This window comes from Bombina bombina, chromosome 8, assembly GCF_027579735.1.
Source record: "Bombina bombina isolate aBomBom1 chromosome 8, aBomBom1.pri, whole genome shotgun sequence".
Taxonomy (NCBI): Eukaryota; Metazoa; Chordata; class Amphibia; order Anura; family Bombinatoridae; genus Bombina; species Bombina bombina.
Genome location: NC_069506.1, coordinates 192,629,386 through 192,652,003, shown reverse-complemented (window position 1 = coordinate 192,652,003; position 22,618 = coordinate 192,629,386). Strand labels below are relative to the sequence as shown.

Genomic DNA, 22,618 nt, shown 5'->3' with positions numbered 1-22,618 from the left:
GGATTACGGCTCTTTTTACTAGGTCAGTTTCTACTTCCTAGGCTTTTTAAGAATGAAGCTTCTGTTGATCAAATTTGCAAAGCAATGACTTGGTCTTCTTTGCATACTTTTACTAATTCTACCATTTTGATGTTTTCTCTTCTTTAGAAGCCGTTTTTGGTAGAATAGTACTTTAGGCAGCTGTTTCAGTTTGATTCTTCTGCTTATAATTTCAGGGGTTTTTTTTTCATTATTAAAATTGAAACTTTTGATTTGGGTAGTGGATTAATTTTTCAGCGGAATTGGCTGTCTTTATTTTATCCCTCCCTCTCTAGTGACTCTTGCGTGGAAGATCCACATCTTGGGTATTTATATCCCATACGTCACTAGCTCATGGACTCTTGCTAATTACATGAAAGAAAACATAATTTATGTAAGAACTTACCTGATAAATTCATTTCTTTCATATTAGCAAGAGTCCATGAGGCCCACCCCTTTTTTGTGGTGGTTATGATTTTTTTGTATAAAGCACAATTATTCCAATTCCTTATTTTTTTTATGCTTTCGCTCTTTTCTTATCACCCCACTTCTTGGCTATTCGTTAAACTGAATTGTGGGTGTGGTGAGGGGTGTATTTATAGGCATTTTAAGGTTTGGGAAACTTTGCCCCTCCTGGTAGGAATGTATATCCCATACGTCACTAGCTCATGGACTCTTGCCAATATGAAATAAATGAGGTAAGTTCTTACATAAATTATGTTTTTAAACAACCTTCCAATTTACTTCTATTATCAAATTTGTTTTATTCTCTTCTTATCCTTTGTTGAAAAGCATACATAAGTAGGCTCAGGAGCAGCAATGCACTACTGGGAATTAACTGCTGATTGGTGGCTGCAAGTATATGCCTCTTGTCATTGACTCCCCCAATGTATTCAGCTAGCACCTAGTAGTGCATTGCTGCTCCTTCAACAAAGCCAAGAGAATGAAGCAAATTTGATAAAACAAGTAAATTGGAAAGCTGTTCAAAATTGTATGCACTATCTGAATCATTAGAGAAAAAAATGGCTTTCATGTCCCTTTAATACTGAAAAGCTTTATGACAAACAACATATCTACATATCCCTTTTGTATGGATTATGACAACGATTAAAGTTGCTTTCATATTGTTCAATTAAGAAGTCAAAGTTGCCTGAATTTATTAATAATATCGAAGAAGAATTCTTTCCAAGTTCTCTATATATGGAAAGATAGATATAGGAGGGCAGATTTATCAAGTGTCGGGCGGACATGATCCGCCCTACATCGATAAATGCTGACAGCATACGCTGTCGGCATTTATCATTGCACAAGCATTTTGTGTGAAATGCTTGTGCAATGCTGCCCCTTGCACATTTGCGGCCAATTAGCTGCTAGCAGGGGGTGTCAATCATCCCAATCGCATTGCTATCTGCCACCTCTTACGACCGCTGCTTCTTAACTATTGTTTCCGGTGAACCTGAAGGCTGGCGTGGAAACAGCTGCAATCGCAACTTCTTAAATCGACCCCATGGAGTGAAAATAATTCACAGAAGAGCTTCTATATAAGCAAATAAAAGTCGCAAACTGTGATGGCTTTGCAACATATGCCTTTTAAACTACATTGTTTATGATGGGTTATCATAGAGTGAACATAATAGGTCACCATCAAGCACTTTATTATTCCTTTTCATTGCTGGTGTTCTTTAAAACCTTGTCCTATTAATCTGTTTGTGTTGAATAATGTCCATCTGCATTTTATAATATTATTTGTAATATCTATACACATTCATCCCTTTTAAACTGTGCTTCATTCTACCCAATGCCATTCCTGTGCTCAATACGACTCTCTTTATATTTTCTGTTTTAATAACTGCAGCTTAGTTTTATGCGAATTTAAGCTCTGTAGTTAAAGGGATATTCTTGTTCTGTAATTTGGTAGCACATGTACATTTTGCACTACTACTGACCCTGTATGGCATTTGAGAACAAAGATGGAAATGGCACAGAGGGCTTATACTGTTAATGCAAAATCCATATTGTTTCCATTTTTGTGCTGAAATTACAAATAGTTATATTATTTTTTCTGCCTGATAATAGTTTTGTGAGCAGTATACATTGGGCAACTAGTTTGTGCTAGGACAAAAAAAAATAAAAAAAATCATTATTAACCCATGAACTGTCACACCCATTGCAATTAACCCTAAACTGTTATTAACTCATAAACCTCCACAATCTCCAATGCACTGCCACAATTCCCTCAACACAATAACCACGCTGCCACTAAAACCCTAACTACTATCAACCTCTAAATAGTTACAACACCAAGAACATAACACCTCTGCTGTAAAAACACCCTAACTACCTTTTCCATAGTTGCTAAAGCCCACTTCCACTATTAACCCCTAACCATCACAACACTCAACACTTAACCTCCTATAACCCCCTAACTGCCACAACCCCCAATGGTAAAACTGTACTTCGCTATTAACCCCTAACCACTGCAACCCACATCGCTAAACCCCCTCTGCTATTGCCCACCTAATCATCACAACCCCCATCACTGAATCCCCACCCACAACCCCTAATGTTAAACCCCTCTTTTTTAGCAATTGGGGTTTGGCCGTTTAGGGGGTTATTAGCAGAGTGGCTTTTTTCCACTAGATTTTGGTGGTTAAAGGATTAATAGCAGAAGGGATTTTAGCGATGGTGGCTAGGGGGTTAATAGTGGAGTAGAGTCTTTTCAAATGGTGGCTTTTTGACAGGTATTTTTGGTTAGTATTTACCTTAACTGTTTAAAGCATCAGTTTTGTTGTAGGGGCTTTTATGACAATCTTTTCCCTTGGCCCACTCTCCTTCAGGTGATACATATATATTTTGTAAAGTATTCCCTCACACTTTTTGCTTTTTAGGCTGTGTAGCATTTTAATAGCTCACCTTTAAAGGGATACTAAACCCACATTTTTTATTTCCTAATTTAGATAGAGCAGGGGATTTTAATCAACTTTTTAATTTACTCCTACTATCAATTTTTTCTTTGTTCCCTTTAAAAAAAACAGGAATTTAAAGCTTAAGAGTCAGCCCTCTTAAGGATAGTGCTTGCTTATTGGTGGCTACATTTAGCCAACCAATAAGCGAGCATAACCCAGGTTCTGAACCAAAAATGGGTCGGCTCTTAAGCTTTATATTCCTGCTTTTTAAATAAAGATAGCAAGAGAACAAGGAAACATTGATAATAGGAGTAAATTAGAAAGTTGCTTAAAATTGCATGCTCTATTTGAATTTATTAAAGAAAAAATTTGAGTTTAGTGTCCCTTTAAATTGTCTTAACTGTCTCAACTAATCATCTATAAATATGCAAAAAATACTATTTTTATCTACTAAAGCATCACCTTATATAACTAAAGTTGATTATTTATCTGTGATTTACTGCTAAAAAAATATTATAGAATTATCTTGAAACATTTGAACCCTGAATGATTATTTATTTTTCTTTCACTGTTTGCTTTCAGATCCCAATTACCTCTCCTAGTTATTTTAATTTAACCATCCGGAATGTAAACTAGATTACAAAATGCTAGAACCTCATAAAGTCTGTTTTTATCATTCATGTCTACTTGACTAATTTAATATAAATTAATTTATATTACAAGCCCTGGGCCCTAGCACTGATCCCTTAAACATGCCACTAGTACGTCACTAGTAACCTTTGCATACTCTATACTCTTCACTTTGGTAAATACTTTAACCACACAAATATTTTTTTCTTTCATCCACCAATCAATACCGTTTATTAATGTGGTCATTTTGTATGGGATTGTCAAATGTCAACAATTGTCCATAATGCAATCAGCATCAACATATATCTGCCATCTTTTTCATTTTTATTTCACATAAACATTTAAAGAAGGATTTCACACCATTTTCCACTGTGTCATCACATTTTCTGTTGTTTGGTATTGTGTGTTTCTTATTATTATAGTGTTGTTAGACATATTAATTGTGACCCCCGTCCAAAGAAAAATATCTGCAAATACCTGGCTCATTCTCTTACTCTCTTCTAAAGTTTATGTTTTTGTGTGTGTTTGCAAGCATAACCAGTATCACATTTTATGTTAAAACAATACCTATTTCAATTTACAAGTATATAGTTTTTATTGGATTAATTTCTAAAGTTTGTTCTTGCTACAGAAATTAGCTAATCAACCGTATAACAGTCACCAGTTTGTGACGTTGAGGTTAACCAACCCTTTCCACTTTAACCAGAATGACACAGCCAAGCCACTACAGACAAGTCTGTAACTTAGTTCAGAGGGTGCAAGGGTTAACAAAACACTATCTAGTCTGCACACAACTCTCCTATTAATGCAACCATTTAGGATTATTTTATGGAAATCCTAGGGAACACCTAGACTAATTGATTAAACCCCAAAACACAATTTGTCAAAAATCAATCTAAAAACACCATACACCATAGTCTCTTTGGTAACATGGTTAAAATATTAGACAAAGACAAAACTTAATAAAGCAATATTCATTATGAACAAAAATAGTCACATTGCATTAATATATATATATATATATATATATATATATATATATATATATATATATATATATATATATATATATATATATAAACATTATACATAGCAGTTAAAAATAAAAAGGAGAAAATAACAGAACCTTATACTATACTACCATAGATTTCTGTTCCAAAGGACATTGGCATGCAAAATGGTTACTTACACTGTAGCAGCCTCCCCTGTAAAATGACAATATTTAGCTAAGTTCAACAATTCTTTAGTGCTGATGACAAACACATCATCATCCCAGTGGGGAGAGCTTTCAGAGCCCCTCCACACTTACCCCTGCATCCCTGTTGGTCTAGTGGCCCAGCATCGCTGGAGGAATCTTAGGATGCACGCATGGGGAATCTCAGAAGTGTCGGGTTGCTGCTGAGGGTATAAGGGAGCTGAATGGAGAGAGAAAGTAGTCAAACCCCTAGATCTCAGCCCTTTCCAATACCTGGGACCCTAAACCAGCCACACAATGCAAGCTCTCAAATCCAAACAAACTGGGAACAAGGGAAGGGTGCACAGGCTTATGTTATCACCCTAGACATATACAAAACACGGAAGGGGACTGCATACTCATACCGGACCGGGTACACATCCCATTAGGGTCCAAGGTATTGAAAAGGACCTTGATGTGGTACCTGGGCTTGTCCTATTTGGCTAAATGCGGTAACTAACCTTTCCATTTTTGCTTTTAAATCTTAGCTGAGAGCTTGTAAGTGAGTGCTGGACTTTCTCTGTGTGTTGTATTAATTTGTTTTGTAATTTCCCCTATGGTTCTTGCACCCAGACCTGTCTGGGGTTAACTGCCTGTGACTCTGGGGACAGCACAGCTTCCTGTGAGTGCCCGTGAGCACCCAGGGCTTAGCATGTTGCAGGGTCATGGGATGTGTACCCGGTCCGGTATGAGAGTGCAGTCCCCTTCCGTGTTTTGTATATGTCTAGGGTGATTACATAAGCCTGTGCACCCTTCCCTTGTTCCCTGTTTGTTTGGATTTGAGAGCTTGCATTGTGTGGCTGTTTAGGGTAATAGGTATTGGAAAGGACCTTGATGTGGTACCTGGGCTTGTCCTATTTGGCCAAATGCGGTAACTAACCTTTCCATTTTTGCTTTTAAATCTTAGCTGAGAGCTTGTGAGTGAGTGCTGGACTTTCTCTGTGTGTTGTACCCAGATCATATGTAACTAACTAAATTGTGAGTAAGTATGCATATCTTAGTCATTTACACTAAAAACTATAATCCCCTGATCCACGAGCTAAGTCATAGTAGAGTCTTATCTAAGTTTGACGAAAATAGCTGGTCAAAATTGCTGCAGCAACAAATAGGGGAGTGGGGTTTTATCTCATATTTAGCTTAGGTGCGGGTAAGAGTGCTTATCTTAGTGTATATTTATAACATTTAAACCTTGGTGGAGAGAGCTGAAACTTCTGTAATAGTCACCCCTTTATAGCTTAAACTCTAAACAGTAAGACATGTACAACCGTAATAAAAATTGTTTGATAAAGCCATAACTATTGTTATAGCATTCTACTCATTTAGTAATATATGTGTACAACATTAAACATAGATAAGCGCTTCGCCATTTCTGGGTTAGTCTCATAGGGGAGTCAGTCCAAAGTTCCCACATTGCTATGAGCTGTTGATTAGGGCTCAAGCTAGAGTCGTGATGAAGAGAGTTCAATCTTTATGAGGTGCTAGCCTATGCCAGGTCTAAGTGGAACCAATGTGTGAGCATCTGTAAAAGGCTGCATATAAATGGAGCTATTGTACCTGAAGTGAGACCCAGCTCTGCAGATCAATTCCGACTGCAGCTATCTGTGTTCTAGCAGACAATCTATAAGAGTACCACTCTCTCTCAAATCCCCAGGCTACCAGCGTATTTCCGAAGGTATATTTGAGCGGCCTGTGGCGGTAAACATAGCAAGCTTGATCGTAGGGGTCCAAAGGATGGTATAGACACCGCTCATACCCTGATGAATTGGGGGATCTGCAGGTAATTTATCATATGCCTTATTGATTCTGATTTATTTGTCTGCCCTGCTGTCATGTCCAGCAGCCTCCCACCGGGTGCCGGCCGCATCTCCCATAGCCGAAGCTGAGGCAAAAAGCATAGGGCTCGTATCTGAGCTCCTTGGCGAATAAGTGGGCTCATCCTCTCTTGTAGATATGCTTATTTGAGCTTCTCTCTTTTGGCCGTTGACTTTAGCAGATGCCTCCAGTTCAAAGATGTCCGACTCCACGTGTATATCCTTCACTATAGACAGCAGGCTATCAAACTTCCTGGACATCTTTTGCTCTAGTTCCAATAGCAACTTGTAGATAGTAATATCGGCTTCCTCCATATTTACAGATATATGTGGTAGCAGTGTACTAAGTGTTGTTAGAACCCGGTGACCGGGGCGGGGGGGGGGGGGGGGATTAGCGCGGTCAGGTTGTTAGGTCTTTACTGAATAATTTAAGCTGGTCTGGGTCTCTGAGGTCATTCTCATGGTGAACTTGATCTTAATGTAGCTGGTAGCTTTAGATTAAGTATTTCTCAGCTTCTGTGATGTGGATGGTGCCGCATAACACAGATATTCAGTGGATATCCTATCTTCCTCTCAGAGCTCCTGAAATAGCGGCCATACTTGGTCACTGCTAAGACATGCCCCCTTGTATTTAAATTTTAATTAAAAAAATATATTTTTGGCTTAGATGAGGGTTCTGGCCAGGCCCCTTCTTAGGGACAATGCATGTAGCCACACCTTTTTATGGCAGGCCATAAACCAGCTCTCAAGCCTGTAATGTATACTTACGTGCATTTATTAGTAATACACTGTTGATCACTCACATTGTGGAACCACTGAGATTATTTTGATACCAAACATGACATATCTGTCATATTTGGTCACCTAATGACATAAAATATGTGATGTGTATTTTGTTATACCTATTGGCTGAGTCTGGCAATAAACTCAGTTCAGTAACGAAAATAAATTGTCTCTGACCAATAAAAATTACTAAAGCTTGTTTCTTTCATGTAATTGGCAAGAGTCCATGAGCTAGTGACATATGGGATATACAATCCTACCAGGAGGGGAAAAGTTTCCCAAACCTCAAAATGCCTATAAATACACCCCTCACCACACCCACAATTCAGTTTTACAAACTTTGCCTCCTATGGAGGTGGTATATCACAATTGTGGCTTATGTCAATCATCAGGGTGGGACTCACAGTCCCCAAGCTATGAAAGAAGTATCTCGGATACTTGCCTGGGCGGAATCCAGCTCCTGTCTAATCTCTGCGGTGCATATCCCAGGCGTAGACAATTGGGAGGCGGATTAGCTCAGCCGCCAGACTTTACATCCAGGGGAGTGGTCTCTCCATCCAGATGTGTTTTCTCAGATTGTTCAGATGTGGGGGCTTCCAGAGATAGATCTCATGGTCTCTCATATAAACAAGAAACTTCCCAGATACCTGTCCAGGTCCAGGGATGTTCAGGCGGAAGCAGTGGATGCACTGATACTTCCTTGGTGTTATCAACCTGCTTACATCTTCCCGCCTCTAGTTCTCCTTCCAAGAGTGATCTCCAAAATCATCATGGAACAGTCTTTTGTGTTGCTGGTGGCTCCAGCATGGCCACACAGGTTTTGGTATGCGGATCTGGTTCGGATGTCCAGTTGCCCGCCTTGGCCACTTCCGTTACGGCCGGACCTACTATCTCAAGGTCCGTTTTTCCACCAGGATCTCAAATAATTAAATTTGAAGGTATGGAAATTGAACGCTTAGTTCTAAGCCATAGAGGTTTCTCTGACTCAGTGATTAATACTATGTTACAAGCTCGTAAATCTCTCTCTAGAAAGATTTATTATAGAGTTTGGAAGACTTACATTTCATGGTGTTCTTCTCATAAATTCTCCTGGCAGTCTTTTAGAATTCCTAGAATTTTACAGTTCCTTCAGGATGGTTTGGATAAGGGTTTGTCTGCAAGTTCCTTGAAAGGACAAATCTCCGCTATTTCTGTTTTATTTCACAGAAAGATTGCTATACTTCCTGATATTCACTGTTTTGTACAGGCTTTAGTTCGTATTAAGCCTGTCATTAAATCAATTTCTCCTCCTTGGAGTCTTAATTTGGTTCTGAAGGCTTTACAGGCTCCTCCATTTGAGCATATGCATTCTTTGGACATTAAACTACTTTCCTGGAAAGTGTTGTTCCTTTTGGTTATAAAATTTGAGAAAATACTAACAGCGCTACTGTTTGCAATTGGAGGCACACGTCTATAGTGACCCTGGGTATTATCCAGATAGAGTAATTTAAGATATTTTCAAGTATTAATTTGCGATAGGGTTAGTATAAATGCAAATACCAAGAGAAAATATTATACACAGCAATTATCGTCAGAAAAATTAATAGAAAACATGGAAATAAAACTTGCTGTTAAAATGTCATACACGTCTCCTAATATAAGCGTGTAGCCACAAACAAAGTTACAATTAGTCCTTTACCGCTCCGTATTTGTACCACAATTGTTCTTTTATAGTTTTTTGGCAGTGGTTCCCAAGGCAAACAAGATACAAAAAAATGATGAAATGATTACAGACCGCACTTGGTTCAGTTCAGGTTGAAGCTGTTTTGCCGACGTCCACAGCGAGTACAAGGAAGGAGCGGGTGTCTCCTTACAGAAACTCCACAGATCTTGCTTGAATCTGATCAGGTGCAGCTGGTGTATCACGGGGCTTCCACTGTGTGCGTCCCGTAGAGGCAAAAACTATGTGTAGGAGAAACAAGAAAACAGCGCATCCACGATTCACAGAAGAGTTTATTCAGGAGACACACCTACATATATAAAATTGCACTTACAAGATAATGATGATAAAAATGCCTGTAGCTCAAAGTTAGCTTGATGGTTATGATCCTGAGCAGTCCATACAGAAGTTTCCTCTTTATGCCGACCAGCAGCTTCCAATTCGACCTCCCTGCTCAGGCTTAAATACAGCAACTTTTTCAAATACAAAAATTTAAAACACAATATTCCTCATATCATGGGAATATTGAACACCCAACGCGTTTCCTCTGCTCACAGGCAGACTTTCTCAAGGGACATGTATTGTATGACTGATTCTATTCTCAGACCAAACTTAAACTTTCAAATTTTCCCGCACTCACTACCTGTTTGTGGGAGGGTAACTAGTATACCATATTACCCTTAATACATAGGCACTAGTACCACAAACAGTCACAGAGATGTGCATTCTATGTCTTCACTTATTCCCTAACATAAAGAAAAGAGAGAATCACCAGTATGTAAAATATTTTGAAATTATAAGACCTATTACGAAACCTATTAAAAGTTTTTTGTTTTTTAAAAAACTAACTTAATCCCACTTATGGTATTTGACCCCCATTTCATATTGCACTTAATTCATACATTTATGATTCATGAAAATATAAACTTAATAGTAGTAACAGATGGTAAAAAATAATAATGGAAAAATTGATGTAAGATAAAAGAACCCAATAAAAGATTATACACACTTCCGTATACTTCTCTATTATTGCTCCTGTTTATGAACATTTGAGAAGTATTTATTTAATTCATGATGCCCTAATTCATAAATGCCTGCAAATCAATATCAATATTCAGGCCTTTTGGTTCCAGGCAATCCAGGCGATGTATCCATTTTGTCTCACATTTCCTAAGTAATAGTAACCTTCTATTTGGACATGGTCCTGGTTTTATCTGCTCTAATACTCTTATAGACAAGTCCTTGTGATTACTATTATGCACATTATTAAAGTGACTGGATACACTATGCTTGTCAAATCCTGCCTTTATATTTTCAATATGTTCGTACCATCTTCTTTTTATGGTTCTTTTCGTACGCCCTACATATATTTTCCCACATTTACATAGGAGTTGATAAACCACATACGTGGATTGGCATGTTGTTCTACAATTAATGTTGAACTTTTTACTATTATCATAGTTGTTAACCTCTGTTCCTTTAATAATATTGTCACACATACTGCAATTTTTCCTGCCACATCTATATGTGGCCCACAACTCTATCTAATTGGTTACAATTGAAAGCAGGCACATATAGATGTGGCAGGAAAAATTGCAGTATGTGTGACAATATTATTAAAGGAACAGAGGTTAACAACTATGATAATAGTAAAAAGTTCAACATTAATTGTAGAACAACATGCCAATCCACGTATGTGGTTTATCAACTCCTATGTAAATGTGGGAAAATATATGTAGGGCGTACGAAAAGAACCATAAAAAGAAGATGGTACGAACATATTGAAAATATAAAGGCAGGATTTGACAAGCATAGTGTATCCAGTCACTTTAATAATGTGCATAATAGTAATCACAAGGACTTGTCTATAAGAGTATTAGAGCAGATAAAACCAGGACCATGTCCAAATAGAAGGTTACTATTACTTAGGAAATGTGAGACAAAATGGATACATCGCCTGGATTGCCTGGAACCAAAAGGCCTGAATATTGATATTGATTTGCAGGCATTTATGAATTAGGGCATCATGAATTAAATAAATACTTCTCAAATGTTCATAAACAGGAGCAATAATAGAGAAGTATACGGAAGTGTGTATAATCTTTTATTGGGTTCTTTTATCTTACATCAATTTTTCCATTATTATTTTTTACCATCTGTTACTACTATTAAGTTTATATTTTCATGAATCATAAATGTATGAATTAAGTGCAATATGAAATGGGGGTCAAATACCATAAGTGGGATTAAGTTAGTTTTTTAAAAAACAAAAAACTTTTAATAGGTTTCGTAATAGGTCTTATAATTTCAAAATATTTTACATACTGGTGATTCTCTCTTTTCTTTATGTTAGGGAATAAGTGAAGACATAGAATGCACATCTCTGTGACTGTTTGTGGTACTAGTGCCTATGTATTAAGGGTAATATGGTATACTAGTTACCCTCCCACAAACAGGTAGTGAGTGCGGGAAAATTTGAAAGTTTAAGTTTGGTCTGAGAATAGAATCAGTCATACAATACATGTCCCTTGAGAAAGTCTGCCTGTGAGCAGAGGAAACGCGTTGGGTGTTCAATATTCCCATGATATGAGGAATATTGTGTTTTAAATTTTTGTATTTGAAAAAGTTGCTGTATTTAAGCCTGAGCAGGGAGGTCGAATTGGAAGCTGCTGGTCGGCATAAAGAGGAAACTTCTGTATGGACTGCTCAGGATCATAACCATCAAGCTAACTTTGAGCTACAGGCATTTTTATCATCATTATCTTGTAAGTGCAATTTTATATATGTAGGTGTGTCTCCTGAATAAACTCTACTGTGAATCGTGGATGCGCTGTTTTCTTGTTTCTCCTACACATCCTTTTGGTTATCTCTTCTGCTAGAAGAGTTTCTGAGCTATCTGCTCTTTCTTGTGAGTCTCCTTTTCTGATTTTTCATCAGGATAAGGCAGTTTTGCAGACTTCTTTTCAATTTTTACCTAAGGTTGTGAATTCTAACAACATTAGTAGAGAAATTGTTGTCCCTTCCTTGTGTCCTAATCCTAAGAATTCTTTGGAGAGATCCTTACATTCTTTGGATGTGGTAAGAGCTTTGAAATATTATGTGGAAGCTACTAAAGATTTCAGGAAGACTTCCAGTCTATTTGTTTTATTTTCTGGTCCTAGGAAAGGTCAGAAAGCTTCTGCTATTTCCTTGGCTTCTTGGTTGAAACTTTTGATTCATCAAGCTTATTTGGAGTCGGGTCAGGCCCCGCCTCAGAGAATTACAGCTCATTCTACTAGATCAGTCTCCACTTCGTGGGCTTTTAAGAATGAAGCTTCAGTTGATCAGATTTGCAAAGCGGCGACTTGGTCCTCTTTGCATACATTTACTAAATTTTGCTTCTTCGGAAGCAGCTTTTGGTAGAAAACTTCTTCAGGCAGCTGTTTCAGTTTGATTCTTCTGCTTTTTGATTTAAGTTTTTTTCTTTCAAAAATGAAAATAAACTTATTTTTTTGGGGTTGCGGATTAATTTTTTCAGCGAAATATGGCTGTTTTTTTGGTTTTTTTTTTAATTTCCCTCTCTAGTGACTCTTGAGTGGAAGACTCCACATCTTGGGTATTGATATCCCATATGTCACTAGCTCATGGACTCTTGCCAATTACATGAAAGAAAACATAATTTATGTAAGAACTTACCTGATAAATTCATTTCTTTCATATTGGCAAGAGTCCATGAGGCCCACCCTTTTTATGGTGGTTATGATTTTTTGTATAAAGCACAATTATTTCCAAATTTCCTTTGTTGATGCTTTCTACTCCATTCTTTATCACCCCACTGCTTGGCTATTCGTTAAACTGAATTGTGGGTGTGGTGAGGGGTGTATTTATAGGCATTTTGAGGTTTGGGCAACTTTGCCCCTCCTGGTAGGATTGTATATCCCATATGTCACTAGCTCATGGACTCTTGCCAATGTGAAAGAAATGAATTTATCAGGTAAGTTCTTACATAAATTATGTTTTTTTGATATTCACCAGATTTTATTGAAAGAATGTATGCCCATATCAGTTGCTCAAAGGAATTGTCTTTTTAACCAAAACAAGAAACAACATCAGGATATTATCATGACAGCTGCTCAAATGAAAAAAATATATATATTTTGGGAAATTTGGAACTGTTGGTTTTGGACAGTATAATGCCTTGAATATTTGCTTCTAAAAAATATTGCTTATACATGTATTGTAGGTCTATCGCCATGGTGACCGAGCTCCCATTGACACATACCCAACAGATCCCTATAAGGAAAGCTTTTGGCCTAATGGGTTTCAACAACTTACACAGGTAAGTTTAGTGTAACTGCAGGGTGATTGCTTACTGTCCTGTCAGCATTACCATTGGTACAACATGAATTTTGTTATACTTTATTATAACATACACATATAACATATTACCAAATATCATAAACCACAAATGTATCTAAAGACTGCAGGATATGTCATTCTACAGGAATAGTATATCCCAATAAAAATAGAAGGAAACAATACAATATATTAATATATTAGCTCTACATAAACAAGGTAGAGCTAATATAATTAAAAGGGAATCATTTAATGTATTGTATAAATCCTCACAAAGCACCACATGGACATTCCATACAGTCATTGAGAGAAGTCCAACTATAAGCTCCTAAAACAAAGAAAAATAAATATTACTCCTTGTTCTCACCAATTGTTTTCTTGCAGTGAAGTTCTTAGCTAAATAAACATAGGACCAGGTAATGTTTTTCACAATAGCACTGAAGATATGGAGCATCTTGATATCAAACTTCAGTTACTTACTAAAACTTACCTGTTTCATTACCAGGAGGGCATACAGCAGCAGTATGAGCTGGGGCAGTATCTCAGGAAAAGATATGATGGGTTCCTGAGCTCAACATACAATCGTAAAGAGGTAAATCTTAGATTTTCTGCTACTCAAAACTAGTGCATCTTAATAAAACCTAACCATGCTGTTTCAACCCTCGAATACTGCACTTTAAAACTAACATGAGTGACCAGATTTGCCTAGTGCACTTTAATCCTAACTACACTGACCCAATTATCACCCCAGCACACCTTATCCCTGCCATGTGCAATTAACCCTTACTATGATCTCCTCCCTTGCAGACCTCCTTTTTGTAACCACCAAAGTTACTACCCCTTACATAACACCCCATTGGTAACCCCAATTAGACACCCTATGTGACCCTCCACACATTGTTTATTCCCTTCCTATGCAATCCCCTCCCCCATGGCCACTAATTCCCCAACACCTAACCCGCATTAAATTCTAGTATAAAAAAACAACACTATAGTAAAGTAAAAAGCCTCTTCATTGTACAAGTCCAGAATGCCATTGTGTATTTAGCCATTTCTAGCCTTCAGCAACAGAGCACTTTTCAGTTTAATTATTGCTGTGTTCTGATGATTGGAAGGAGATCCTCTTTTTTTTTATTTATGTAAAATGTAGCAATCAGTTTTGGTTAATCAGTTTAACCAATTTGGATTGTGGATGGGTGGGCTATTGAAATTGAGCCTGCCCACACTTCAAATTGGTATAATCATGTACAACTACAATGTGGTTAGGAGCAAAGGTTTCTAAAGTATTGTTTAAATGGTGTCCTCAACGACTGGATAGAATAGCACTAAATGACTGGAGGCTTAAAGAGACATGAAAAAAGTTAAAAGTAAACTTTCATGATTAAAACAAAGCATGCAGTTTTCAGTTTATTTCTGCTATCAAAATTACTTTTATCTCTACTTTGTTGAAAAGCATGCAAGTGTATTCACAGGGGCCCAACACACTACTTAGATTAGTGGCTACACACATGTGCCTCTTGACTTTGGCTCTCTGTGTGTTCAGCTAGCTCGCAGTAGTGCATTATTGCACTGGAGCTGACATTAAAGGTCCATAATAAACGTCGTTATGCTGTATATGATAAAATTCCTCAAACTCTATTCAGTAATATAGCATATTTTTTTTAAACAATTTTATTTTACTGTAGATATCTTACTGTATAATTATTATGACAAAATAGTCCTAAGCCAAGGTTTTTCAAAATTTCTTATTTTTCCATGCCCAATCAGCATTGCCCTGCTGATCAGACACGGTAGCACTCGCACTAGCGCCTAGATTTAGAGTTCTGCGTTAGCCGTCAAAACCAGCGTTAGGGGGTCCTAACGCTGGTTTTGGCCTACCGCTGGTATTTAGAGTCTTGTAGGTAAGGGTCTAACGCTCACTTTCCAGCCGCGACTTTTCCATACCGCAGATCCCCTTACGTCAATTGCGTATCCTATCTTTTCAATGGGATCTTTCTAACGCCGGTATTTAGAGTCTTGGCTGAAGTGAGCGTTAGAACTCTAACGACAAAACTCCAGCCGCAGAAAAAAGTCAGGAGTTAAGAGCTTTATGGGCTAACGCCGGTTCATAAAGCTCTTAACTTCTGTGCTCTAAAGTACACTAACACCCATAAACTACCTATGCACCCCTAAACCGAGGCCCCCCCCACATCGCCGCCACTCTATTAAATTTTTTTAACCCCTAATCTGCCGACCCCACACCGCCGCAACCTACATTATCCCTATGTACCCCTAATCTGCTGCCCCTAACATCGCCGACCCCTACATAATATTTATTACCCCCTAATCTGCCCCCTCCCAATGTCGCCGCTACCTTACCTACACTTATTAACAAGATGAGGAAGAAGGAAGGCTGAGTCCAAGTGTCAATAAATCGGTTTATTGCGGAGCAGGCTTTCTGGATACAAGGTAAGATCCAATCTTACGCTTTTCGCGCATGAGCATCAGAGATACACTTATTAACCCCTAATCTGCCGGACCTCACCGCTACTATAATAAATGTATTAACCCCTAAACCGCCTCACTCCCGCCTCAAAAACCCTATAATAAATTTTATTAACCCCTAATCTGCCCTCCCTAACATCGCCGACACCTAACTTCAAGTATTAACCCCTAATCTGCCGACCGGACCTCGCTGCTACTCTAATAAATGTATTAACCCCTAAAGCTAAGTCTAACCCTAACCCTAACACCCCCCTAATCAGATTGAGCTTGCATTCTATTGGCTGTTCCGATCAGCCAATAGAATGCGAGCTCAATCTGATTGGCTGATTGGATCAGCCAATCCGATTGAACTTGAATCTGATTGGCTGATTCAATCAACCAATCAGATTTTTCCTACCTTAATTCCGATTGGCTGATAGAATCCTATCAGCCAATCGGAATTCAAGGGACGCCATCTTGGATGACGTCACTTAAAGGAACCTTCATTCGTCGGGAGTCGCCGGAAGAAGAGGATGGATCTGCGTCGGCTGCTTCAAGATGGTCCCGCTCCGCGCCGGATGGAAGAAGATAGAAGATGCCGCTTGGATGAAGATGTCTACCGGTCCGGATGCCCTCTTCTTGCCGGATAGGATGAAGACTTCAGACCCTCTTCTGGACCTCTTCTTGCCGGATAGGATGAAGACTTCGGACCCTCTTCTGGACGGATCGGTGATACCCGGCGTGGTGAAGATAAGGTAGGAAGATCTTCAGGGGCTTAGTGTTAGGTTTTTTAAGGGGGGTTTGGGTTAGATTAGGGGTATGTGGGTGGTGGGTTGTAATGTTGGGAGGGGGTATTGTATGTTTATTTAAATGCAAAAGAGCTGTTTTCTTTGGGACATGCCCTGCAAAAGGCCCTTTTAAGGGCTGGTAAGGTAAAAGAGCTGTTAAATTTTTATTTTAGAATAGGGTAGGGCATTTTTTTATTTTGGGGGGCTTTGTTATTTTTTAGGGGGCTTAGAGTAGGTGTAATTAGTTTAAAATTCATGTAATCTTTTTTTATTTTTTGTAATTTAGTGTTTGTTTTTTTTGTAATTTAGTGTTTGTTTGTTTTTGTAATTTAGTTTAGTTGATTTAATTGTAGATAATTGTAGGTAGTTTATTTAATTTATTTATTGATAGTGTAGTGTTAGGTTTAATTGTAACTTAGGTAAGGATTTATTTTACAGGTAATTTTGTAATTATTTTAACTAGGTAGCTATTAAATAGTTATTAACTATTTAATAGCTATTGTACCTAGTTAAAATAAATACAAAATTGCCTGTAAAATAAATATAAATCTTAAAATAGCTACAATATAATCATTAGTTATATTGTAGCTATATTAGGGTTTATTTTACAGGTAAGTATTTAGTTTTAAATAGGATTCATTTATTTAATAAGATTTATTTTATTTCGTTAGATTTAAATTATATTTAACTTAGGGGGGTGTTAGTGTTAGACTTAGCTTTAGGGGTTAATACATTTATTATAGTAGCGGCGAGGTCCGGTCGGCAGATTAGGGGTTAATACTTGAAGTTAAGTGTCGGTGATGTTAGGGAGGGCAGTTTAGGGGTTAATACTATTTATTATAGGGTTTTTGAGTCGGGAGTGAGGCGGATTAGGGGTTAATACATTTATTATAGTAGCGGTGAGGTTCGGTCGGCAGATTAGGGGTTAATAAGTGTAGGTAGGTAGCGGCAACGTTGGGGGGGGCAGATTAGGGGGTAATAAATATAATATAGGGGTCGGCGGTGTAAGGGGCAGCAGATTAGGGGTACATAGGGATAACGTAGGTTGCGGCGGTGTACGGAGCGGCAGATTAGGGGTTAAAAATAATATGCAGGGGTCAGCGATAGCGGGGGCGGCAGATTAGGGGTTAATAAGTGTAAGGTTAGGGGTGTTTAGACTCGGGTACATGTTAGGGTGTTAGGTGCAGACTTAGGAAGTGTTTCCCCATAGGAAACAATGGGGCTGCGTTAGGATCTGAACGCTGCTTTTTTGCAGGTGTTAGGTTTTTTTTCAGCTCAAACTGCCCCATTGTTTCCTATGGGGGAATAGTGCACAAGCACGTTTTTGAAGCTGGCCGCGTCCGTAAGCAACGCTGGTATTGAGAGTTGCAGTGGCGGTAAATATGCCTGTACGCTCCATTTTTGGAGCCTAACACAGCCCTTCTGAGAACTCTAAATACCAGCGTTGTTTAAAAGGTGCGGGGGGGGAAAAAACACGCGTAGCTAACGCACCCCTTGTAATGCAAAACTCTAAATCTAAGCGAAAATGTTTACAAATTTTATTTTATATGCAGATGTTTATTGCATATATATACAAAGCACAATAATCCTTTGGTCCCAGTGTGACTCCCGTCTTGTATGTTTGTGGTACCGCCTGTTGGTATATTACAAATAAAGATACTATTAATGTCTGAAATAATATGACAGAGGGTATGAGAATCCAGCAATTATCACAACTGTGAAAAAAACTGTATATGCATCATGACCCACAGAGGGCAGTAACACATAAGCAACTTGTACAGCGAATTACTGATGTCTCCACATTCAGAGAAAATTGTAGATCTCTGTTTTATGCATTGCCCTTCCTTTTAAAAGCAGGTGTAGACTGGGGCAGGGTGGCAATTGTACCCTACACCACTTAACCTAATAATATCAGGGCCGGCACAGATACAGATAAAGAAGGTGCAGAGTTCGGCAAACAGTTCATAGTTATTTCCAGTGAACCCCAAATGCCACAAATCCAGTTATTTCTATATTCAACAGCACCACTGCTAATTCACTGCCTGGTTAAAATAACATATACCTAGGGGTCGATTTATCAAAGGCTTTGCAAGCCTTTTCGACCGCATACGACTGCAGGTTCTCACAAGAGAACCTGCACGCCATATTTAACAAGCAGCGGTCATTAGACCGCTGCTTTCCTAACCTTTCGCCACCTCTAAAGTGGCAAATTTCAATCTCCCCGGTATAGTCCGACCGGGGAGATTGACAGCACCTGCCCCCGCATGATTGGCTTGCGTGGGCGGGATTGCACGCAAGCGAAAAATAGCGCTAATGTGCAATGCTGAATTCCGCCTCCCCTTTCTCATGACTGATATTATATCCAAGGAATGGGAGAAACTGGGAGTGCCCTTTTCTCCTCCAATTTTTAAAAAAATGTTTCCAGTCCTGGATTCTCATCTGGAGATGTGGAGCATGGTACCAAAAGTAGATGGTGCTATTTTGACTCTGGCTGAGCACACTAATATTCCCCCCCTAGAGGATAGTGCACCCTTTAGGAATCCCATGGACAGAAAATTGGAAGGTTATCTGATAAGGATATTTAACCAAATGGGCTTAATTTTTCAACCTGCAGCGGATAACGCGGCAGTGGCTGGAGCTGCCACCTTCTGGTGCGATTCACTGTCTGAAATTATTTTAGTGGAGACTCCCTTGGAGGATATCCGGGACCGCATCAAGGCCCTAAAAATGGCTAATTCCTTAATTTGTGATGCTATAATGCAGATAATTCGACTAAGCGCTAAGTTGTCTGGATTCACGGTGCTTGCCAGGCAAGCTCTTTGGTTGAAATTATGGTCAGCAGACATGTTGTCTAAGTCCAGACTTCTTTCTCTGGCCTTTAAAGGTAGGACCTTATTTGGCCCAGGTTTGGATTTGATTATTTCTACAGTTACTGGAGGAAAGGGTGCCTTTCTTCCCCAGGACAAGAAAGCTAAGTCCAAGGGATGCTCGTCTGGGAATTTTCGTTTGTTTCGTCAGAATAGGAACCAGAGAACTCCAGCCTCTTCCAAAATGGATCAACCCAGGAGTACATGGAAGCCATACCAATCTTGGGGTAAGGATAAACAAAAACAACCCAAGAAATCTTCCCATGACAACAAATCCACATCAAGGGTTGGCCCCCGATCCGGAATCGGATTGTGTAGGGGGCAGACTATTTCTTTTTTGGGAAGCTTGGTTTCAAAATGTTTAGGACCCCTGGGTTCTAGACATCATCTCCCAGGGATACAGTATACGGTTTTGGTCCCGCCCCCAAGGGGCAGATTGCTTTTTTCCAGGCTTTCAGGAAGACCCGAGAAAATAAGGGCTTTTCTGAAGTGTGTAGAGGATCTAATATCCATGGGGATGATTGTCCCAGTTTCCCAGTGAGAAAGGGGAAAAGGGCTTTATTCAAATATGTTCATAGTTTGCAAAAAGGATGTAACTGTTCACCCTATCCTAGATCTGAAATGTCTAAACAAGTTTCTGAGAGTAACTTCTTTCAAGATAGAAACTATCAGGTCTATCCTTCCCTTGGTTCAGTGGGGACAGTTTTTGACCTCTATGGATTTGAAGGATGCATACCTTCACATTCCCATTCACAGAGATCACCATCAATTTCTGTGATTTGCCTTCCTGGACAATCAAGATCAGTTCATACTTTACTGTTCAGTCTAGCGACATCCTTGAAGAATTTTTACGAAAGTCCTGGGAGCTCTTCTGGCAGTAGTCAGATTACAAGGGATTGCTGCAGCTCCTTATTTTGATGATATTTTGGTTCAAGCTCCCTCTTTACATTTAGAAAGATCTTGCATAGAGAGAATTCTGTAGTACCTTTGGATTCACGGTTGGAAGGTGAACCTGGAAAATAGTTCACTTCCATATACAAGAGAATGTTTCCTGGGAACCATCATAGATTCAGTGGCCATGAGAATTTTTCTCACAATTTCAATGTTGAGACAAACTTCAGGCTGCCTGCCGTCTCCTTCAGTCTACGCTTCTGCCCTTGGTGGCTCAAGGTATGGAGGTGGTGGGACTTATGGTATCCGCTTTATGGTATCCGTTACAGACATTATTCCATTTTTTCATTTTCATCTGAGATCTCTTCAGTTGTGGATGCTCAGACAATGGAACAAAAATCATCTTGATCTGTCTCAGATAATCCTGTTGGATTCAGTGATGATGGATTCCCTCTTTTGGTGGCTGTCGCAGGATCATCTGTCTCAGCCTTCTGCTTCTGGTGACCATCTTGGGAGATTCTGACTACGGACATAAGTTTGATAGGATGGGGAGCTGTATGGTGTCCTCTAAGAGCTCAGGGGACTTGACAGCCAGAGGAAGGGAAGCTAACATTTTGGAACTAAGGACCATCTTCAATGCTCTGATGGCTTGGCCCCAGTTGCGTTCCATCCATTTTATTTAATACCAGTCGGACAACATCACAACGGTGGCTTATATAAATCACCAGGTTGGAACTCGTAGTTCTCTGGCGATGGGAGAAGTCTCTCGAATCCTTCAGTGGGCAGGGGCTTTCAGTTGTCAAATTTCTGCCATCCACATTCCGTGTGTGGAAAATTTGGAAGTGTATTTTCTGAGCAGACAGACTCTGCATTCGGGGTTATGGCTGTTAAATCAGAAGGTATTTTGCGAGATCACTTACAGATGGGGGTTCCAGTAAATAGACCTGATGACCGAGATGCGGGTCAAGGTCAAGAGACCCTTGAGCAGAGTTGGTGGTCGCATTAGCAGTTCCGTGCAATTTCAATCTTGTATATCTTTTTTTCCTCAGATCGTCCTTCTGCCCCAAGTTATAGCTCAGATCAAACGGGAGGTTGTTCCAATGATCTTGATTGCTCTAGCGTGGCCTCGCAGGACTTGGTATGCAGATCTAGTGAGAATGTCATCTGCTCCTCCCTGGAGGTTACCTCAGGGGTCGGACCTTCTCTATCAAGGTTCTTTTTCCAAAATCTAGATTCCCTGAAGCTGACTGCTTTGAGATTGAACATTAAAGTGTGGTTTAAGGGAGGATTCTCTGAGAGGGTTATTGACACTTTGGTTCAGGTTCGAAAACCTGTGACCAGATGTATTTTACCATAAGGTCGGGAGAACTTATTTGTCTTGGTGTGAAGAACGAGGATTTCCTTGGCACAAGGTAAAGGTCTCTCGTATTCTTTTATTTCTTCAAGAGGGATTTGAGAAAGGCCTGTCGGCCAGTTCTGTAAAGAATGTCTGTTCTTTCTGTTTTGTTGCATAAAAGGCTGGCTAGGTTGTCAGATGTTTAGTCTTTTGTTCAGGCCATTGCTAGAATTAGACCTGTTTTGAAACCTGTTGCTCCTCCATGGAGCCTTAATCTTGTTCTTTGAGTTCTTTAACAGGTTCAGTTTGAGCCTATGCATTCTCTTGATATTAAAATTTTGTCATGGAAAGTTTTTATTTTTGATAGCTATTTCTTTTGCTTGGAGAGTTTCAGAGTTCTCCGCTTTGCAGTATGATCCAACTTATCTTATTTTTCATGTGGACAAGACTGTGTTACACACTAAGTTGGGTTTTTTACCTAAGGTTGTGTCCACGCACAATATCAATCAGGAAATTGTCGTGCCATTCTTTTGTCTCAATCCTTCTTCCCGGAAGGAACGTTGTTACTTAATCTGGATGTAGTTAGAGCTTTAAAGGTCTACCGCCATGCTACAAGGAATTTAGACATTCCTCTTCCTTGTTTATTCTGCATTGTGGTAAGCGCAGGGGTCAGAAGGCCACTGTGGTTACTCTTTCTTTTTGGCTGAGAAGCTTGATTCGCATAGCATAAATTGAAGCAGGTCAGCAGCCTCATTCAAGGATTACGGCACATTCTACCCATGCAGTTTCTTCGTCTTGGGTCTTCAAGAATGAGGCTTCAGTTGATCAGATCTGTAAGGCTGCTACTTGGTCCCCGT

General features: G+C 39.2%; 1 protein-coding gene across 1 annotated transcript in view; it reads left to right on the top strand.

Moving 5' to 3' along the window:
• Window positions 1-22,618, top strand: part of LOC128638691 (testicular acid phosphatase homolog) — a 259,980-nt gene that overhangs the window by 72,498 nt on the left and 164,864 nt on the right. The window contains exons 2-3 of the mRNA XM_053690813.1: window positions 13,304-13,399; window positions 13,922-14,008. Coding sequence (XP_053546788.1) covers window positions 13,304-13,399; window positions 13,922-14,008 — 183 coding nt within the window. The remainder of the gene's footprint in view (window positions 1-13,303; window positions 13,400-13,921; window positions 14,009-22,618) is intronic.